Here is a 22,867-nt window from a genome sequence, read left to right on the forward strand (position 1 = left end):
GAGTGGTTGTGAATGTCAGGTGCGGATAGCCTCAGGCTCAGCCTCTGTCCTACTTCAGCCGTGTACCAGAAGCCACATGAGGGATGTAGACACAGATGTTGTTGGCTCTTGAATGAACCAGATTACCCAGAGGAGGGGACCACATGGAAGGAGTGGGATAAGATTATAATATCTTATGAACATTATTGTACTGGGAGATGGAATTAAAAAATATAGTACAGCTGGCCCCGCATCACAAAATCAAAAGGAAACTCTAACACTGTAAAGGTTACAGATTAAAATACAAGTGGTAAAGCAAAGCTTTAAGTACATTTTGAATTAGTTGTTCTTGCTTTACAATGACATTTGCACATCTGTGTCTGCTTATTAGATCTGGATTACGTTAAAATCCAAAAATGCCTATGTCAATGCACTCTTTGTAGGGATAATTGTGATCTTTGCTCTTTATATGCATTTTTACTTACAATATCTCAAAGGACAGATGGGATACATTTGCTTGTTCGTCTTGCCATGCATTCTCTTTCATATCTAAAATTTATTTTCTCCTTTCTCGCATTTCCCACAATTCTTACTCTGTCAAGTGTCCTTTAACTGATTAAGTTGAGGAGGTCTACTCTAACAGCTGTGTCACTCTGATCATGTTCCAAGTTAAAACCGTGGGCCATACTGAGTGGCTGGGTCACTCGGCTGATGGCAGGAATGAATCAATCACTCCCCACCAAACTTCTGATTGTTACTCCAAGACTTTTATTGGAGTGGCACATTCATGAAGGTTGGACAAGAATAAAATTCTAAAGCTTGGTTTCTTTCTCTTTCAAGGTTTGTGCAAATTGAAGGTACAAAGGAGCATGAAGTATCTAGGAACACACTTATATCACAGAAGGAGGTCATTCAGCTCATCGTGAGTCTGGTGGCTATTTGAAAGAGCTATTGAGTTGATCGAAATTCTATCCCAGTAGTCCTGTAAATATTTATCCTTTAAGCGTTTATCTTATCGGCATGGTAGTGTAGCAGTTAGCGTAACGCTATTACAGCACCAGCAATCCGAGTTCAATTCTGGCCACCGTCTGTAAGGAGTTTGTATGTTCTCCCTGTGTCTGCATGGGTTTCCTCCAGGTGCTCCGGTTTCCTCCCACATTCCAAAGACATGCAGGTTAGGAAATTGTGGGCATGCTATGTTGGCGCCGGAAGCATGGTGACACTTGCGGGCTGCCCCCCAGAATACTCTATGCAAAAGATGTATTTCACTGTGTGTTTGGATATCTACTATCAAATCTCCCTCCCCTTTCTGCCTGTCAGTGCATCCCAGATGTCAGCATTCTGAGTATTTTCCAGAATTAGCTTGTATTGCTTGCAGTTTTTTTTGCCTGTGTCCTCTGATTGTACAGCTACTTGAAACAATTCCTCTTCATGTACTCTATCAAAACTATCCCTAATTTTGAGTACATCTCTTAAAACTATCTCAAACTTCTCTGCTCAGCTTCTTCAATTACTCCACGTAAATGATCTGGGACCATTGTGGTAAATAGCTTGTACCCTCTCTAATGCCGAGGTGTCCTTTCCAAATTGGTATATCCAGAATAGAAGAGGAGAATCTACCAGAGATCTAGGAAGGTGCAAAGTCAACGTCTTGGAGAGGGGAAAAATTGAATAACCTCATTTCCTCAAAGCTCCACTGGCACATGAAGTGTGACACATTGAGAAGAAGACTATTGTAGTAGTAAATCTTTTCAAATTTGATCTGAAATAACAGAAGTATTTACTATAACAAATTTGTCTCAGAATCAGGTTTATCACTGACTTGTATGACGTGAAATTTGTTGTTTTGTGGCAGCAGTATAATGCAAAGGTATAAAAATACTATAAGTTACAAACAGAAATAGTGCAAACAAAAAAGGAATAAGGAGGTAGTGTTCTTGGACCATTCAGAAATCTGATGGCAGAGAGGAAGTAACTGTTCCTGAGTGGTTGAGTGTGGGTTTTCGGGCTCCTGTACCACATCCCCGATGGTAGTATTGGTGGTCTAAAGTATCATGTTGTATTTCACCCTCCTCCTCCCTTTATTGTTTTTTTGTTTCTTGTAAACAACTCAATGATAGCACTCTTGCCCTTATTAGAACATCGTGGATTCAAACCCTGTCTGGCACTTAAGCGCATAATGTAGGCTGGCACTTCATTGCGGTACTAAGTGTGTTGCATTGCTGTCTTTCAAATGAAGTACTAAAGCAAAAATTGTTGACGTGGATATAAGTGAACTCATGGCACTTGAAAGAAGTTGGGAAGTTTTACAAGCGTCTTAACCAGCATCTACATCTTTTTAGCTATAGAGCTTCCTATATTCAAAAAGCAGCAGGGAAATTCTAATGAGGCCCTGACTAAAACAGATCAGCTGGTCATTTGTATCTGTTTTGGTATTTGTCCAGATTTGGGTGTGCTATTATTGACTACGAAAGAGCAACTATAATTCTCAAAATTATATTGGATGTGAAGTGTTTTGGGACATCTTGATGTTAATTCTAGAGTCATACAGTCCAGCCCATGAAGTCCATGCCAATCATCAAGCACTCATTTATACGGATTCATTCTCCCCACATACCCATTATCTTCACCTCGATTTTGTAACTCACACTAGGGTCAATTTTATATGGTCAATTAACCTACCAACCTGCACATCTTTGGAACATGCAAACTCTAAACAGAAGCACCAGAGGTCAGGATGGAACCCAGGTTCCTGGAGCTGTGAGGCAGCATCTCCACCAGCTGTGCCACTGTGTCACACTATGATAGTGATGTACACTTCAGTGTTGGTACATTGTGGGCAAAGTGCTGGACAATTTTACAATCCAATTTGTATTTAATTAGTATTTAATTGTAATATTTGCTGGCCATTAATAATGACTGAGAATGATATAAACTGCCAATGTTATGGTGAAATTGGAATAGACTTTTAAAAAAATATGACTAGACTACTAACTGATTTCATTGCTCTGTTATCAATATTAAGATGGAGTCAAATTGAAAGAAATAGTGTCTACAGAAAAAACGCAGCTCCAAATGTTCCCCCTACTCTGGATTGAGGCAATGGATTGGTATCATTCTCCTTGGGAAATGTCACATGGATTGTGCCATTTTAAAATGTCTTTGTAAGTGTGGCACTGAACAATGAACAGTACTAGAAAACTTACTGTTTCTTTATCAAAAAAAGAAGTCAGCTGTTGCCTACTGCAGTTATTTGATAGGATATAAATGCAATTAAGAATCATGACAATTCACATATTTTGCTGTTGCTTGAAGATTTTTTTTTCAAAAGAAATCTAATTATTATGCTTATTAAGATAGTGTCTTGGAATTGAATGTGGGAGGTTGAATTTTGTTTAGAGTCTTTTCAACAGCCAAAGCTTTTTTAGGCAGCAGTTATAAAATGTTCTTCTTAATAATGCCCAGCAAATACTCCAATGCAATAACGAGTGGAAATGTTGTCCACTCTCGATACCAACATTAATGTGTAAATCATTATCATGGAAATTAGGGAGACCATTTATTTCATTAATCCAGCATAGTGGAACTGTGCTCATTGCAGCATTCATATAATTCAAATATATGAATTATATTATATAATTCTTCCAGTATTTTATCAGTCATTTTTTTTCAAAAGGACAGCCAAAATGTTAACTGAGAAAAACGAATATAAAACCTGGAGTGATAGGTTAAGCATAGAACAGCACAAGAACAGGCCCTTCAGCCCATGATGTTGTGCTGAAATAATTAAGCAATTGATGTCTAATTACACTAATCCCTACTGCTTGCACATGGTCATTATCCCTCCATTCTCTGCATCGTATATGCCTCCACCACCACCCTGGCAGTGCATTCCAGGACCCCACCACATTTTTTAAAAAAAAACATCCTGCACATCTCCTTTGAACTTCCCCCTCTCACCTTAATTGCATGCACTCAGGTATTAGACGTTTCAACCCTGAGGTTGCCGGCTGTCTCCTCTATCCATGCCTCTCATAATTTTATATTGCTTTTAGGAATTGCTTGATATTACAGCACAGAAGGAAATCATTTGTCTATCATGTCGATGCGAGTTCCAGTTGAAACTAACTCCTTAAAAATAACAAGTGTGGCACTGTTTTCTTTTATTGCAATGCGATTTAAAAATACTTTTGATCTGATCAAAAATTTGATTTAGTCTGGGGAGCTGAGCTTCAACTGAAACTTTTGCCATTCCTGAAGTTCAGTTGGGTGCTTCCTGAAGTGACTCACTCCAGTGACTCTGTCCTTTCTGTGTTGCTGTACAAGATGTCATTCGCTGTGCAATAATCCTTTTGGAGCATTGTCTTATACTTGAGGACATGCATTTAAGCTGAGGCACTTGGAGCGCAATATCCTTTGTTGGCCTGCAGGTAAAATGCTCATCTTAATTTCTTGGCTCTGCCACCCACTCACTGCCCAATCTGATACTTCCTGCTCCCACCTCCCTGAAGTAGCCAGTCCCCTGATTCCCCCATCTCAAATCTTAAGCTTCAACTCTTCCCTCTGAAGCCAAGTTGCAGTTTCCACCTCCACAACGAGAAATGCTGTGGAGCTCCCCAACTCTTCTACCCCCTCCCTTTCCCAAGTGCCACGCTGCCTGGAGATTAGGAGAGCTTTCAGTGAATGCAGAGAAGTTGCTCAAGGCTGCCAACCCCTTGCTCCCCACCCAACGAGTTGGAGATTGGCCCATGGGCAATCTCTGAGCCCCAACCATGGGAGAGGACGAGAAAGTATGTTCAAGTACAGAACGTAGAACAGTATAGCACAGTACGAGCTCTTCGGCCCACGATGTTGTGCCGACCTATATAAACACCTACTCCATGATCAGTCTAACACTTCCCTCCTACACAGCCCATTAACCCTCCATTTTTCATACATCCATGTGCCTATCTAAGAGTCTTTTAAATTTCCTTATTGTATCAGGCTCTATCACCACTCCCAGCAGTGCGTTGCATGCACTCACCACTCTGTGTAAATCAAAACCTACCTCTTACATCTCCCCTAAACTTTCCTCCTCTGACCTTAAACTGATATCCTCTGGTATTGGTCATTGCTGCCCTGGGGAAAAAGTGCTGGTTGTCCACTCTATCTATGCCCCTCATAATCTTATACACCTCTATCAAGTCACCTCTCATCCTGTGTTGCTCCAAAGAGAAAAGCCCCAGCTGGCTCAATCTTTCCTCATAAGACTGAGCGATGTGTGGAAAAAGGGGTTGGTTGTAACAGAGGCCCGAATTTTGATGTGGCGGAACAACAACCAAATTTCTAGATGAACTAATCCACTCTCTCTCTCCCTGTATTTTAAAGCAAAAGTAAATTGTTCATTTGATAGAAACTTTGATTTCAAATGCAATTTGAATTTAAATAAATGTTTTGAACCTAATTAAAACACCCTAAAGTGATTCATGGATAGAAAGAAGGAAAATGTACTGGAAAGGTAAAGGAAATTATTTTGATCAAAGAGTGGAAGCGGCTATTGAACGGGAGCTGTGCCATTGGGGCAGAGCTGCTTTAACTATCTGGATTTGGCTCTCAGTTTTGGTCTGGATTGCTGAGGACGTAGTAGAGGCAGGTACAATACAACATTTAAATGACATTTGGACAAGTACACAGATAGGAAAGGCTTAGAGTGATATGGGCTAAAAGCAGGCAAATGGGACTAACTCAGGAAAGCACCTTGATCACCACGGACAAGTTGGGCAGAAGGCCCTGTTTCTGTTCTGTATAACTCTATACGTGGGTCTCATGCAGCAATATCCACTGAAGGTGTGGAGTATGCTCTTTGGGCTTATCCTTTTGCACATCTTGGATGACTTGGGGACTGATGAGAGCATCTGTGTTTTGAAATGTGGTACTGGAGGTATAGAGGAGGGGGATATCTTTTTCCCGGTATTCCTTTCCTCCTCTCTTCCAGTAGCTTGTGCTGCTTTGTCTGGCCTTGCTTCGTATATCAAGTTTGGGAGTAAATGAAATGATGTTTTCATGATGCATTTCTTTGTTCTCATTGCAGGATAAGTGTTTCTGTTAGTCAGAGAATTATAGCGCTTCCTCACGACAATCGTCAGGTTCGACTGTTCGACATGTCGGGAGTACGTTTAGCCCGTCTTCCCCGCAGTAATCGACAGGTAATTTAATTTGTATGTTAGTACTTATTCTTTCTCTCTCTACTAGGCCAATATAACTTTTAAATGCAGTCATAACTATTAGAATTGGGATTGTCTAGAGATTTGTAAAAGGATAGGTGCAATTTTTAATGCCATGACAGTCGCATCTCTAGCTACTGACCACCCTTTAGAAATTACATGTAACAATATTTGTAGAAAACAGCAGATTCAAAAAAAAACTGGCACCAATCTTTTGGCCAAGCAAACTTATAAATCCTTCATCATGAAACTATGATGATATGTATTGAAATTTATTTTATCTCCTTAAAGTTGAGTAGAGTAAAATTGGAACTTTCAGAAGAGTTGCAAATGTATATAAAATTGAGAAATACAGTAGTGCACAAACTAAAGCCAACCTTTGTACATGAATGAGCTTGTAAACATTGCCACATTTCCATACATCTATATTCATATAATCAGAGTATATTAGATTTCTGCTTCATCTGTGTTTGAGTTTTTAATTGGGGGATGGGAAAGGTAACATTAAATACTCAGCAGTATTGTCAATGCCAGGTTTACATGTGATTTGAATATCCTTGGGAATCAGACCAGAATGTCCACTGAACTCATTGTAATGAAATGCAAAGGGCTTCGCTTGTGGACAAAGTTCTAGGAATTTAGGATGGGCACCTTGGTCGGCATGGGCGAGTTGGGCTGAAGGATCTGTTTCCGTGCTGTATTACTCTTATAGTCTCACACTTGTATAAAAAGAAAATAATGTGCATGGTGAAATAACTGGTTATGGGAGTGTGTAAAATATCTCAGTTGTTGAGATATGCTAAAGCTCAATATTGATCCTAAACCCTTCCATTTTATAATTGATGGCTGCAATTACATGGGGAATAAATGTACTTCTACAACAAAGACTACAAAAGGGATATTGGAGCTGAGAAAAGGTATTGCAGAAAGCAACCAGAGTGATTAGATTATGAGGCATTGTTAATTTATTAATTTTACATTCTCATTGAGGTCATATTGCTCCTTTTAAAATTTTAAAGGAACATTAGAACAAGAAGTCTTGCCCTCTGCTAGATGGTTCTTAATAAGAATGTGAGATAATTGAGGAAATATTGGTCCATTTAAACACTGACCATACGTATTTAAGAGTTTGAGGTGATGCAGGGTGTGAATAATTTGTGACCTGACAAGTGGCATGCTTCAGACGAACTTGGGAGTTTGAAGCTTTAATTGATAGCGATCAATTGCCAAGCAGATAGAAGAGCCACAGGATGAGCCTTCATCCTTTTGTCTAGTCATAATGCTCCTATCTGTGTTGATTAAATAAGTTATTATAAATTTGAGCCTGTTGAATACCAACGTATAAGGAATCTGAATTTGATCAGCTAACTAACTTATAAATCTGATCTGTGGAAAATCTTGCTTAAGACTGGCTAAAAGTTTCTTGCACAAAACAAAGTAGGCATATATTTATGAATACAAATGGGAATAGCAGTATTTATTTTCAATAAAGCTTCCCCTCTAAATTTGCATACAGAATACTTGCCTTTATCAGTCGGGGCATTGAGCATAAAGGTCAGGAAGTCTTGTTGCAGCTGTATAAAACTGTGGTTAGGCCACATTTGGAGTATTGCATGCAGATCTGGTTGTTGCATTACAGGGAGGATGTGCAGATATTGGAGACGGTGCAAAAAAGGTTCACCAGGGTGTTACCTGGATTGGAGAGTATTGGCTATAAAGAGATGTTGGACAAACTTGGGTTGTTTTCTCTGGAGCATCAGAGGCTAAGGGATGACCTGATAGTAGTATATAAAATTATGAGAGGCATAGATAGGGTAGATGCCTGGAATGTACTGCCAGGGGAGGTGGTTGAAGCAGATACATTAGTGATGTTTAGGAGGCACTTAGACAGGCACGTGAGCAGGCAGGGAATAGAGGGATGCAGACCATGTGCAGGCAGATGGGATTAGTTTAAATTGGCATAGTGGTTGGTATAGACATTATGGGCTGAAGGCCCTATTCCAGTACCTCTCTATGTTCTATATGGTATAGAGTCATAGAGCATGGAAACAGGCCCTTCAGCTCAACTGGTCCATGCCAACCAAGATTCCCATCTAAGCTAGTCCCATTTGCCTACATTTGGCCCATAACCCTCCAAATGTTTCCTATCCATGTATCTGTCCAAGTGCCTTTTAAATGTTGTTAATGCACCTGCCTCAACCACTTCCTCTAGCAGCTCATTCCATATACTGACCAGTTACAGGCAGTTATTTTATAGTCAAAGCTGGTTTTCTGTTGAAAAGTAAAACAACTTAGTCAAATTCCAGTAAAAAGTCTTGTTGACCACAGTAACTGAAGAAATTAAAACAAAAGGGAAAATTAATTTATTCTCGTCTTTTTTTTTTCCTTTTTTCAACAGGGTCATCGGCGTATGGTGTGCTGCACAGCCTGGAGTGAGGACAATCCCATATGCAACCTCTTTTCTTGTGGTTTTGATCGTCAAGCCATTGGTTGGAATATCAATATCCCTGCACTTTTGCAAGAAAAATAAGATACCATCAAGTGTTTCAGAAAAGACTTTAAAGACCTCCAATCTTTATATGCTTATTATGTTTCTATTGCTGTTAATGCTGTGAGTCTTCCAGCTAAGAGAGCATGGTGTGTTTGGTGTTAAATGGCTTGACATGCATAATCTGCATGTATTGCCTATGAAACTGTGTTTGGTTAATAAACCAATCTTGTGTGTAACCATGCATTTATTATAAATATTTCTTTTGTTTGTAATTTATGTGACCATTGGTCGTTGGAACTAGTTGACCTTCTCACAGCAAACCTCTAAATAATTTCACTGACGTTATAGCTGGATTCTGTAGCAGTGTGAGCAAGGCATTTTTTTTAAAATATGAGGCTCTGCTAAGTGTAAATTATGTGCAAGTTATAGTTGTGTTTGTTGTTACTGAAAATCATACATATTTGCCTTGTGGCCTTCTGGAAAAATGCAAGGTTAGTATATCGCAATTTTGACACAACTTCACATTCAAACGTGTTGTTCTTTAGTAGTCTCTTTACATACAGTAAGTATCTGACAATCAGTTTATTGCCATGCATTTGTGCGATTATGTATTAAATTCATTCTCTAATTTCATCAGTGCCTGGAATTAGAAAAATAACTGTTCAGCTGTCATATGAGTTGATAATAGTGTACAATCGATGGATTTGTAACTTAATGTGATGTAGATAATCATGTGATGACCTTTATGGTTAGACCCCTTTATGTATTTTGTCAAAGTGCACACTAATATAGAAAGAATGGTGTTGATTTTTTTTTTTGTAAGTAGTTTATTCTGAACTTTGTGACTTAAACTGATAAATCCACAGACAGCTCCCTACCTCCAGCCTAATTCTATAGGAATGGGGAAATAAGGTTAATGATATAGTGATGTCAGGATGCTTCATAAGAATCAGTAAAGTGAAAAAGAATAATTCTGTTTATGAATACTGTATAGAATATAAAAGCTAACTTTAGGGGTATGTGCAGATCACATCTTCTAGTGTTACTTACAATGACTAGGACATTTGAACACAAGTACAGGTTAAATTTCAAGTTTAAATCATTTAGAAACAAATATCTTGCAGGTTTAACATATTTGCATGTTTTTTTTTACAGTCAAGCACAATAATACTCAGTTTTAAGTGATTTTAAACTACAGCCTTTAAAGAGACCAAATATTACAGTGCTATCCTCTGCCTGGCTTGCAATCCAGTTTCATTAACCTTCATTGGTACCAAGAGTAACTTGGAATAATCAGGTATGGATTTAATTATAATTAGTTTTCTTTGATTAAACCCAAAGATTAGTGTTATACAAAGCTCCAATCAATTAACTGCCTAATTCTGTCCAAATCTGCCATTGCACAATATTCATGATCTATGCTTTGACTGAAGTTGGCTTTAGAGCACTTAATGGTTGTCCATTGTCACAGGCTGAGCTTATAGTGCATTTACATTAATGCAGGAGATGTTTTTATTTCCAGAAATTGGACAGTACTATTTGAGTGGTTTGGATTTGATATCTGCCAATGAATGGTTGATTTTTAATTCACAATCCATACATCGAACTTCTTGATGAATAGATGCAGTAGTGGTATGCCAAGTTTGATTATGATGACATTACAACACAAGGCACTTTACAAGTAGAGCTCTGGGTATTTTATTGTTTAAGCAGCAGATTGTTTTGGCATAAACTGTAGAGCATCCTAAATAAGCATCATTGCTGTTCAGGCTTCTTAATAGACGTTTTTGTTTGCTTGTCCTTAATTTACTGGGTTCCTTTCGAATTACGTGGCAACTCTGTAAAAATGTAGTTATTCTTTTCATTAAAGAACTAAATAAGCATATTATAAATCACATTTTAATGCTGTGGGACAACTGTTTCAAATGCAGCACAGAAGTGTGACAACAGCTTATAAGCAAGTGGAATGTATCCAGAGATGACCATATCATTATTCATGAGCAGTTATAAAAGCTGCCAAGGGTATTTCTATGGCAGAAAACAGATTTGTTGCAATAAATTGCTGAATCAGACAATGAATGAAGTTTCTGAATTGCGTTGATCCATTTGGATTATTGTGGGTTGCTCATTTTTGTAAAGTTTGTTCAAAATGCAATATAGGGATTGCTGGGGAAAGTTGTCTTTAGTAAAATAAAAACTGGTGCATTACATCTGTTTAGGAAAAAAAAACATTGTATACATTTCATGCACCACATAGTGATTTTGCACGTCTGTATTTAAATTTGAAACAACTGTGCGAAATTAAAGGTGAAACACAATGGATCTTGTCTTCCCCAAATTGTGATTATTTCCATTATAGGCAATCTAAGATGCTACCACAGTGCCCAGTGATTTCTCATCTAAGAGTCACATTTTTCTTGCCCAAAGCCATGATGTAACTTCAATGCTGGACAAGTTTGTCTCTGAGAGTACTGGAACATGGCCAATTTGTGTTTTTTTTTCATACAAGTTGCTTTTTCTGCTGTACCATTTTACAGTGAAAAGTGCTGCATGATTCAAAAGCTCCCTTCATTTTTTTGTATATATCCTCGGCGTATTTCACAGTGATCACCAGTGGAAGTGAATCTGTTCCACCAAGCTAGTTGTCAATTAATGTTTATTTTGCAATTTTCTTTTGCGATGTGTGTACTACATGCAGTGACTTTAGGTTGGGCAATTAGGGTTGTGAGTATTCTCAGTCAAAGGCAGATATATTTTTATAAGAAAAAAAAAAGCAAATTGCATCTTGTTTTGTAAAATCATCTGTCACCTTGTGAAATAAAATTAAGTGATTTGTTTTTGGAACACTGTGCCAAATTCTGCTATTTACAGCTTGCAGCCTACGTATTTTTACACTATAAACATTCCTTAATATTGTGTTTAGGATGTAAAATTCTGTGGATAAATCTGACGTGTTTTTATGACAAATCAATGTGATAGTCAGGATTTGTACTGAAACATGACTATATAATTAAGGTGCAACATAATAAGCGGAGAACAAGTCATTCAATGTATCTTGGACTTAAAGATTTTCATTTGCTTTCTACTAACAAAAACTGTTTCATATTTATATGGTGACTATAGTATCACAATATGCTCCAAGACACTGCTCAGCATAATTATCAAAACTCTGGTGGACAAATGGATATATAATTAATTATTGTCACTTGTACTGAGATGCAGTGAAAAACTTGCATACCATTCATACAGATTAATTCATTACACAGTGCATCGAGGTAGTACAAGGTTGTGAAGAGTCGGGTGATTTGAAGGGGGCAAGTTGGGCTTGAAGGAATCATTGACAATCAAGAAAGATGGGGACCATTGAAAGATGCATGTGGTCAGTAGTTTAATGGGAATAGAGTTGAGGGAGCAGGCTATGTGGGTCACATGGAAAAGATAAGCTTCAAGTGGGTATGAAGAGAGATCAGAGAGAAACTGGAGGAGGTTTGAAAGTTTAGTACGATTGGTTGGAGGATGCAACAAGGAGAAGGTGGTGACAGATGGCTAGATACAAATCTCTGTGCCAAGTCCATAAACTTGTTGGAGGTGTGTGTGGAGAAGACAGGGTTCAAGAACTTTGCAATGAAATAATTCTTGCATGGATGTTTGCCGGTGCTGTTGGGGTGGTTTAAATTTGTTTGGTTGAACACAAGACCCTGAAAGCAATTTCAGAAGGGAAACTGGTAAACTGAATGCAGAAGGCTGGCAAAAAGGAAACAAAAGTGTGGCATGTTTAATTGTTTATAATGCACGGATACCAGGAAATAGAAGGGATGAACTGTTGGGAAACAGGTAAACTTTTGGGAATGGGATATTGTCATTATTGGGAATGGTTTGAAAGTGGCTCATCGTTACAGGTTACATTGTTTTCAGGTAGGGATTTAAAAAGGACCAGGTATAGCAACAATGATAAAATAATTACAGCTGTGAGGAGGGATCAAATGCCAGAAAGATCAATAACTAAGGCATTATGGTGGATTTGAGGTTCAAAATTGAGGCAATCACTTTGCTAGGAGTATATTATTAGTCCTCAAACAGTTGGTGGTGGGGGGGGTGGGGGGGGGGAGAAACAGAATGTTACTTATGCACTTGCCTTTCTGAGAAGGGCAAAATTAACTAAGCAGTAGTAGTTGAACCACTTAACAAAGTGGGATGGTCATTGAGTCGTACAGAATGGAGTCAGGCCCTTTGGCCCACCATCCACATTGACCTTCAAGTACCCACCCACACTAATCCTATTCTCCCCACATTCACCATCAACTCCCTCCCAGATTCTACCACTCGCCTTCAGACTAGGGCCAATTTACAGTGGCCAATTAACCTAGCAACCCACATGTCCTTGGGATGTGGGACGAAGCCGGAGCATCCAGAGGAAATCCACACCATCACAGGGAGAACGTGCAAACTCCACATGGGCGGTGTTGGAGGTGAAAATTAAACCCAGGTCTCTGGAGCTGTGAGGCAGCAGCCTTGTCGGCTTTTGAAGACTGCTACCTTAATGGGCAGGCAGGATTGTTCTAAATAAATATTTAGCTGTCTTCAGGGAAGAGGCAGAATGATAGTGACAACATATTTGGGATGGGCAATTTATCCATTTTAAATAAGATTTATCCCAGGCTCTGAAAGACAAACATTATGCAGACTCTTTCTATCATTTTCTAATCCGCTTTGGCTCCAGGCAAAAGACAAATCCTGCTCTTGTGGTGTATGTATTACTCGAAGAAAAAGTGATAGACTGAGCAACTGCCTTATATTGATGGTGAGCATGTTATTAGGACAGGTTCTGAGAGACAACAGAAATCTGCATTTAGAGAGGCACAAGTAGCCCAAGCATGGGTTTGATAGGATCATATCATATCTGATTAACTTGTAAAATCCAGATTTATTACAATGTGGTTCTGATCCAATGAATATGTTCAAGAAAATTGTTTTGTTACACTGTTGGTAACAAGAACAATTTACACTATTCAATTAAACACAGTTCCCAATCACATTTAGTTTTTCCTGGCAATAGCAAAGAGACTTCAATAACCCTTGACACCACTCGGTCACAGCTACAGTTTGAGGCAAAGTTTGCTCATTCAATCCAGGAAACAGAGTTCTCGCGAGAAAACAAAACAATGCTCCCAAGTCCTTTCTCCTGTTCTAAAGCCCTAGCAAAAGCAAATGTAAGCATATCTTCTGTCTTGGCACCACTTCCAACTTCAGTTCTCTCTATCAATGGCAAAACTTCCCTTTATACACACAAACAACCTGCTGACATGTGACAAGTTCTTCCTGTCACACGACAAATCACTATACGAAACAAGCTTTAACATTTTAAGCTATTTAACATTTTAACCACTACCACACCATTGTTTCTTTAACAATGTTTAGTGGCACAAATCACAAAGTATTAATAAACTAAGTAGAATGTACAATGTAGTGTACCCCCACATTACAAAGGGGTTGCTTTGTATAAAACCATCTCTATAGCAACTTTCTGTAATGTGAGGCCTATTTCTTTCCCATTGAATCCCATGTTATAAGTGGAAATGCAATCAGAAATTTTTCTCTCAACAGTAATGCCCCCGTGGTGACACGGTCAAGGCAAGGAAATTCTGATTGTATTCTAAGCCGAAGAGAAAAGGCTGTTTTAATTAACTAAAAAATGGATGTTACATTGTTTCATAAAGTATCATTGTACAAGTATCAAGATATTGACTTGTCAGTTTCCAAAGCAAACCTCTTCAGTGGCCTCCCACCATGAACCAGCAGCCTGTGGTGGTTGTGTTAGTAAAATTGTTCAGTCAGTTCTGTGTGTTTTTTTTAAAATCTTTTTTCCCCCATATAAATTCCATGAGAACAAATTTTTATTCCATATCTGAAATTTTTGGTAGTGATTTGTGAATTCCATAAGGTTGCATTTCTGTTACCTGAAATGTTATAACCTGGGGATATGCTGTACCACTATTCTGAACCGATTACAAGTTCTTGCTGCCTTCTGCATCTTACTACACCAACCTGATTGAATTTATTCTTGGGATGAGGGAGCTATCCTATGGAGCTTGATTGAGGAAGATGCACATTTTATTTTAGAAGAATAGAGATGATCTCATTGAATCTTACAGAATTCTGAGAGGAATAGAAAATGCCCTAAACGCTCAGGAGATCAGGCAAAGAGAGAAAGAATCAATGTTTCAGGTCAATGGTCCTTCATCTTCTGACTGACTTACTGGATGTTTCTAGTACTTTCTGGCTTCGTTTCAGATTTTCAACATTTGTAGTTTTTTTTTGCTTCAGATTCTGAGAGGAGTTGACAGGATAAATATCCAGGATAAAGTAAAAGGATCATCCATTTAAGACTAAGGTGAGAAATGTCTTTGTGCAGCGTGTTGTAAATCTTTGGAATTCTCAGAGGTCTATGGAAGCTCAGCTATTCATGAAGATTTTGGACGCTAAGGCTTTGAGGGGATAAGGTGATAGGGACACTGGGTCAGCCATGATATTCAATGAAGAAGCAGGCTCACAATACAGATTACCGGGTTGTAACATTGCTGTTTGTGGGAGCTTGTTGTGGCTGCACAATTCACTAAATTACCACAGTAACTGTATTTTAAAGAATAAGACACTTTGGAACTGTACGGGGTCGTGAAAACTGCTACTTTATAAACCATTGGGTAAAATAATTATTTTTATTTTGTTCCTGAGATGCACAGTGCTTTGTAATGCTGCTGCTTATTGAGCTTTATTGGAGTGTTATACCTTTAGGTTTCTATTGCCTCCAAAAAGTCAAAGTCAAGTTTATTGTCATATGCACAAGTACATCCATGCACAGGTGCAATGGAAGAACTTGCAGCAGCAGCATCACAGGCACATAGCATTATATAAGCAGCATTCACAAGAAAAACATAAATTGAACATAAATTATACACAAAAGCACGTTTCTTCCTGACTAAAACACAGTCTTACCTGTGAAACAATCTGGTAGATAGTGCACCCAATGTGAAGAATAAATACAGAATAATCAAAATAGAAATAAGTATAAGAAGCCTCATGTTCACTTGTTAGCTGACGGATGGGCAGAAAATGTATATTTCGATCCATAAACTATGAATCAGGCTTAATAAGTAACATTGAAAAGAACAACTTTACTTTTATTATGATGCCTTATGCTGTCATTGAGTGCTTATTTCAAAACAAAAATCAAGAGCACATCAATAGTTCTCCGCATGCTTTAAACAACTTTTGATCTTGGTGATTCACTCTTACCTGAAGTAACCACATGGAGTTGACAGTTTACCTCAGTGGGCGTAGAGTGAAGAATGGAATTAGTGTGCTGGGGAAAGAGTTGCCACACTTATTCCCAAAGCTGACAATCAAAAAGTCTTCAAAGAAATCTCTAATGTCTTCTTACAGGCCTTCCCACGTTCTGAGACAAATTCAATGCAGCTGCTAACGAGGGTTCACTGTTTTGAGCCCACCAATAAACTTATGATTCAGTCAGGAGGAAGCTTGCCTGTGAAAACAATCCTCTGCACTGGATATGAAATGAAGTATCTGGCTTGTACCAGCAGGCATGTAACTCTCTTCAAAAAGAAATTTAGTGGACTGACCAATTATTTGACTGACCTGGGTTAGTCCTATTGTACTTGGAAGAGACAAATGAGGATAAAACCAAAGAAGTAATCCAATACAATGTACATGGTAAATCCAAGCTTTTTTTTGAAAAGTTCTCAATCTTATTTCAATATGAAGCATTACCGCAAAGCACTTTGCTAAAAATGACTTATGCGATTGCATGTCAAACTACAGCAATGACAGCCAATGACCTGGTACAAAAGTAAGTGAAAGAGAATGCAAATTAGGCAAGATTAGAATCCTTATTCTCTAAATTAATTACTTCTATCCTCTAGGTGAACTTCAGCTTTGATCTTGCAAAACAAAAAGAAATGAAGAACCAGTTGCATTTGTATAGAGCTATTGTGACCTTGGGCTATCACAAAGTGCCTCACAATACTCTTGAAACAAATGTTCTCTCTGAAGGTAAATATTGAAGCAAATTTATGCAGAGAAGTACCATAAACAACAGAGAAATTAACGTAAAACTCTGATAATCCCATACTTTTGGGGTGGTGCTGGACTGGCAGACTTTCTGGACTATTGAATATTACTCCTATTAATATACCTCACATCTTCAATTCACCTTTTTCGAATGTTAGACTGTAGTATGATTTTTTCCCCAATGAGCCATGTGAGTTCAGAAGGAGTGTAGGAAATGGCCCCCGAATGCGCCAAATGCCAAACCATCACAATTTCCAACCCAGTAGTGGATTAACAGTGTTTTGGTGTAATCAATTTCAGGAGTGTGGATTAAAGGAATAAAAATTATGGAGAAGTGCATGGAGAGCTGCAGATGCCTCATTTTCCCAGCTCCTTTGCTCTAACCATACATTAATACCACAACTGCAGGCAGAAGGGGTTGGGTGTCATTAACTTAATTAGTTTGGCACAACATCGTGGGCCAAAGGGCCTGTTCCTGTGCTGTACTGTTCTATGTTCTAAGTGAAGGAAAGTTAAGGATAAGTGTTATCTGTCGGTCTTTATCACTAGCAAAATATTGCTGATCAACCTTAACATTTTATCAAGGAATGGTGGCACAGTCATTCAGTTACTGGATTAGCAACTCAAAGGCTTGGATTAATGATCCCAGGAAATGAATTTGAATCTTGCCATGATTTTGAATTTGGTTAGTTGAACAATAATCAACTCAAAAGCTTTTTTCAGTAATGGTATCTGGAAACTACTAAACTGTTGTAAAAATTAAATCATCTGGTTTTCTAATCAATGGGTATATCCCAGGATGTTGTGTGAAACGGGAAGAAATTGCTGGGTCCCTGGCAGAGATTTTTGTATCTTCCTTAGCCATGGTGAGGTACTGGGAGACTGGAGGGTCTTTTTGCCTTAAATTTGCCTTTATTTAAGAAGGGCTACAAGGATAAACCAGGGAACTACAGGCTAGTGAGCCTACCGTCAGTGGTGAAAACAAAAGTTACTGGAGGAGATTCTGAGAGAGGTCTACCAGCATTTGGAAAGGCAAAGACTGATTAGGAATAGTCAGCATAGCTTTTTGCATGGGAAATCATGTCTCACGACCTTGAGATTTTTGAAGAGGTGAGCAAGAGGATTGATGAGGACAGGGCATTGTCTACATGGACTTTAGCAAAGACTTTGACAAGATCCTGCAAGTAAGCTAGTCTGGAATGTTAGAATGCATGGGACCCAGGGGAAGATAGCTAACTGGATACAAAATTGGCTTGTTAGTAGGAATCAGAGGGAGGTAGTGGAGAGTTTTTTTTAGATTGGAAGCCTGTGGCCAGTGGTGTGCCACAGGGATCGGTGCTGTGTCCACTGTTGTTTGCCATGTATTAATATCTCTAAAACGATTTGAATGTGAATGTAGGTGGTACAATTAGTAAGTTTACAGATAACCCCAAAATTTCTGGTACATTGTCAGTGAAGAAGGATCTAGGTCAACTGGGAAAAGTGGGCCAAGGAATGGTAGATGGAATTTAACTTGGACAAGTGAGAAGTGATACATTTTGGGACAGGACATACACACTGAATGGCAGAACCCTCGGGTGTGTTGAACAGAGAGACCTGGGGGTACAAGTACATAGTTCCCTGTAAGTGGCAACACAAGTAGACAGAGTGGTGAACAAGGTGTATGGGATGCTTGTCTTCACCAGCTGTGACATTGGGTACGAGAGATGAGACGTTGCATTACTTTTGTACAAGATGTTGCTTTGGCTGTACTTGGAGTATTGTGTGTCGTTCTAGTTGCTGTGTAATAGGAAGGATGTGATTAAGCTAGGGAGGGTGCAGAAAAGATTCACAAGTATGTTGCCTGGATTGGAGGGCTTGAGCTATGAGGAGAGACTGGATAGGCTGGCACTGTTTTCCTGGAGTGTAAAAGACTGAGGGATGACCTTATAGAGGTTTATAAAATTGAGGGATAGTGCCTCAAGAAGACAGCATCTATTACTAAGGACCCTCACCATCCGGGACATGCCCTCTTCTCATTACTACCATCGGGGAGGAGGTACAGGAGCCTGAAGACCCACAGTCAATGATTCAGAACCAGCTTCTTCTCCTCTGCCATCAGATTTCTGAATGGTCCATGAACACTACCTTGTTATTCCTTTTTTTGCACGATTTATTCGTAATGTGTAGTAGTTTTTATGTCTTTGCAGTGTACTGCTGCCACAAAACAACAAATTTCACGTCACACAAGTCAGTGGTGATGAACCTGAATCTGATTCTGAATCTAAGATACCTTTAGAGAAGGGGATCTCTTATCCAGTCTGGCCTGTGTGTGACTCTGGGCTTGCTTTAAAATGGTTGACCACATCTGCCCAATGAGTTGGTCCAGCAAGCTACTCAAAATCTCAAAAAAAAAGCCGATGTTGACAATCTGAAATAAAACAGACAATTCTGTAAACACTCATCAGGTCAGGCGGCATCTGTGGAAAGTGAAAAGAGTTTATGTTTCAGGTTGAAGACCTTTTGTCAGAATTAGGAAAATGAGAACATGAGCTTAAGTTGTGGAGAAGGTGGAGGAGCGATGGGTGGGACAGTAACTACCCCTGTTAACCCATTGACTGGACCTCTACAGCTTAAGATAAAGCCAGGGTTGCTGTGAGACCTCTGCCACTTATTCCCCACCACATCAGAGATATTCCCATTGTCTTTTCCATTTGTCCACCTTCTCTGCAACTTAAAACTGACTTGTTTTAAGTTGCAGAGAAGGTGGACAGATGGAGGGTCCTGATGAAGGGTTTTCCACCCAAGGCATTAACTATGTTTCTCTCTTCACAGATGATTCCTGACCTGCTGACTGTTTCCGGTATCTGTTGTTTTAATTATACTCAGTTCTATAGAGTTGTACATCAAAAACATTTAAAAGCAAATGGACCTGAAATCCAAGGAGTCTGTTATCCATATCATACTAGAAAGTAGACATTATGGGCTTGGGAGGTGCTGCTGATGAAATCTTGGAAAGTTACTCCAGTGCATTTTGTAGATGTTGTTCCAGCTATCATTCCTGACTAGTGAGGGGATGAATGGGGTGTTGGATATACTGTGAATCAACTTCATTGTTCTAGATGGTATTAAGCTTGGAACTGTACACATCTGAGCAGGTGGACAGTATTAAGTCACTCTCCTGAATTATACCTTGTAGATGATGGAAAAGCTCTGGGGAGTCAGGAGGTGAGTCCCTCATTGCATGATACCCAGCCTCTGACTTGTTCTTGTATTTATGCGACTGGTTAAGCTTCTGCTCAATGATGACCCCCAGGAAGCTGATGGTAAATTGGTTTATTATTGTCACATGTACCAAGGTACAGTGCAAAACTTTTGTTTTGCATACCATCCATACAAATTATTTCATTACAACAATGCACTGAGTTAGTATAAGGGAAAACAGTAACAGAATGCAGAATAAAGTGTTACAGATACAGAGAAAGTGCAGTGCAGGCAGACAATGAGGTACAAGGCCATAAGGAGGTAGATGGTGAAGCCAAGAGTCCATCCTATCGTACTAGGGCACCGTTCAATCATCTTATAACAGTGGGATAGAAGCTGTCCTTCAGCCTGTGGTACGTGCTTTCAGGCTTTTGTATCTTCTGTCTGATTGGGGGGAGGGGTGGTGGTGGGGGAGAAAGAATATCTGGGGTGGGTGGGGGTCTTTGATCAAATTGGCTGTTTTATTGAACTTGCCAATGGTTGAATATCAAGTAGAGAGAGAATCTTGTCGAGGGTACATGTTGTCCAGCAGTTACATGGTACGTATGTTGCTACTTATGATTGAATGTTGTCCAGGTCATGCTGTGTGCAGGTATAGATTGCTTCATTATCACAGGAACTTGGAAAGAAACTGAACGCTGTGTAATTGTCAGTGAAAATCCTCAATGTTGGTATTATGCCATGGAGGGAAGGCCATTCATCAATCAACTGAAGAAGACCAGGGCCAGGATATGGCCCCAAAGAACTATTGGAGCTATGTTCTAGATCTAAGATGACTGACAGTCTCAATCACAACATCAACAACCACAATCAGCTTCCTTTGTGCAAGATATGACTTCAGCCAGTGACAAGTTTTCCTCTTGATCCCCTTTGAATTCAGGTTTCCTGAAGCTCTGATTCCATTTTGAGTTAGATGTCAAATATTGCCACTCACATCTTGCCATTCGACTCTTTGGGCCAAGTTATTCTGACTGACTAAACATCAGTGAACGGGTTATATTGATGAACATGTGATGCTATATAGGCTGGTGTGGATTTAATTAGTCAGAGGATTTACCTGGACAACTTTTGGCTCTCCTGGCTCGATCCTGATGGTGGATAGCAGGATATGTCTGGTTGTGGAAGACAAATCTGCTGAAGTAGTTGACCCTGGGGATCTCATGAATGGGCTGTTTTGAATCATTGGGTAAACTTTACAATTTTAAAAAAAATCTTTATTCAGAAATATCTATTGTGAAGTGGAAAATGAACTATTTCTAATGTTACTAGGGAATGTCCTATAACATAGGTTAAATAAATGTTAGCTTGGATTATCAATATGAGTAGGTTAATGAGGGGTACATGGAGGTTGAATTTGGACTTGGGTGTTATGGTTACTATATCTACTTCAAGAAACTCTCATAAGTTCCATTTGTTTAATCTAGTCAAGGCCAGTGAGTCTTTCAGCCCCCACAAATGTAGACCAACATCCACTTAACTAAATGATTCCTGTCAAAGGTCCTCGGGCAATATGAACATGGATGAACCTTGGAAGGAATGGACTAGGGTAATGTGGGGCTGCCGCATGATGACCTTGCCTCTTGCAGTAACCTAAACTATCTGCTCTGGAGGTGGATTCTGCTGAATGACTCTTAGTTCTTTAGTTCTCCAAAAGTAACAGGAAATAGGGGAGAGGTGCATGCATGCCACAGATTGAAAGAGTGACATGACACAGTAGATAAGGGTCAAATTGATTTTGCCAACCTGAGCAGAATGCCAATTTGTTCGTTCCATGAGTTGTGATCGTTAAGGTTATAAAACATCCATTGGTCTCAATACTTCACAGGCCTGGAATAAGACAATATGCCAATACCATTATAATAAAAGATGATGTAGTGAATGTGGAGAATAATATGTATGAATAGTCAAATACAGTGAACAATTATATCGGCATCCTTGTCAACTCTTTATCTGATCTCTCTTTATTGCCTTCCTTCTCCTCCACTGTAGAAGGCAATTATTTTTTCTGTAAACACAGTGATGGTTTTCTCCAGCACTAGTGCAGGTAATGCTTGAACAAACTGTGCATGGCTTTAAGGCTGCACTGTAATAGTGGAATTATATCGGCAATTAAAATTAGACACATGCCAATTAGCTATGGAAGACCTGATGATTCCCAAGTAGAAAACTTATCTGTTTCCTTTGATCGCAGGCTTACTGTTGAAGACTCATAATAGTTAAATCATGTGCAGTGCCTCAAGGAATCCAGCACCCCGCAGCTTTGAATGGTCACAAGCATTATTGCAGCAGATGTTTTATTGCCAATTTTGTCTGACTGTACCAATTAAATGTTATGCCATTGTTCAGATATCCATATGTGTGTATAAACTAGATTATCATTACTGATTGTCAGTGTATAAATAAAGAACACAGATGATTACAACTCCAGTGTAAAATTAACAGTGACTGTATTGAAAGGACCATTAGGGGGCACACTAAGCAAATGTGATTTACAGAATTGCTGTCCTTGTTTGAAGTGCACAGTATATAAAGCATTAGAATATCGCAGTATCTCGTTCTGCAGAAAGCAAACATCAAACATTAAAATTCCCAGATGAACCATTTTGTAAGAATATAGCTACAAAGAGCCTGAAGCTTTCATTTCTATAAATTATGGAAAATAACTAATGTAATACATTTTGTAGCCATAATTCAATGTAATTATTCAAGTAATTTCATTGGAGATCAACAAATTGCAGTAGAAGTCACTTATATGCAAATGTGCTGATCTTTAAAAACTTTCTGCCAGTAAGTCTGTCAAATGCAATTGAGTTTATTAACGGGATAGCAAGTTAATTTTAAATTGTATGGTTAAAAAAAAATTAAA

The 22,867-nt window shown here is 38.9% G+C and overlaps 1 protein-coding gene across 4 annotated transcripts in view; it reads left to right on the forward strand.

Annotated features, from left to right (window-relative positions):
* wdr37 (WD repeat domain 37) overlaps window positions 1-10,995 on the forward strand; it is a 102,104-nt gene extending 91,109 nt beyond the window's left edge. For all 4 annotated transcript variants that reach the window (XM_052016740.1, XM_052016741.1, XM_052016739.1 and 1 more), the window contains 2 exons: window positions 6,050-6,164; window positions 8,581-10,995. In XM_052016740.1, the coding sequence (XP_051872700.1) occupies window positions 6,050-6,164; window positions 8,581-8,712 (247 nt within the window). In that variant the 3' untranslated portion in view covers window positions 8,713-10,995. The remainder of the gene's footprint in view (window positions 1-6,049; window positions 6,165-8,580) is intronic.
* Window positions 10,996-22,867: the final 11,872 nt, after the last annotated feature.

This window comes from Pristis pectinata, chromosome 5 (genome assembly GCF_009764475.1).
Source record: "Pristis pectinata isolate sPriPec2 chromosome 5, sPriPec2.1.pri, whole genome shotgun sequence".
In the NCBI taxonomy this organism is placed as follows: domain Eukaryota; kingdom Metazoa; phylum Chordata; class Chondrichthyes; order Rhinopristiformes; family Pristidae; genus Pristis; species Pristis pectinata.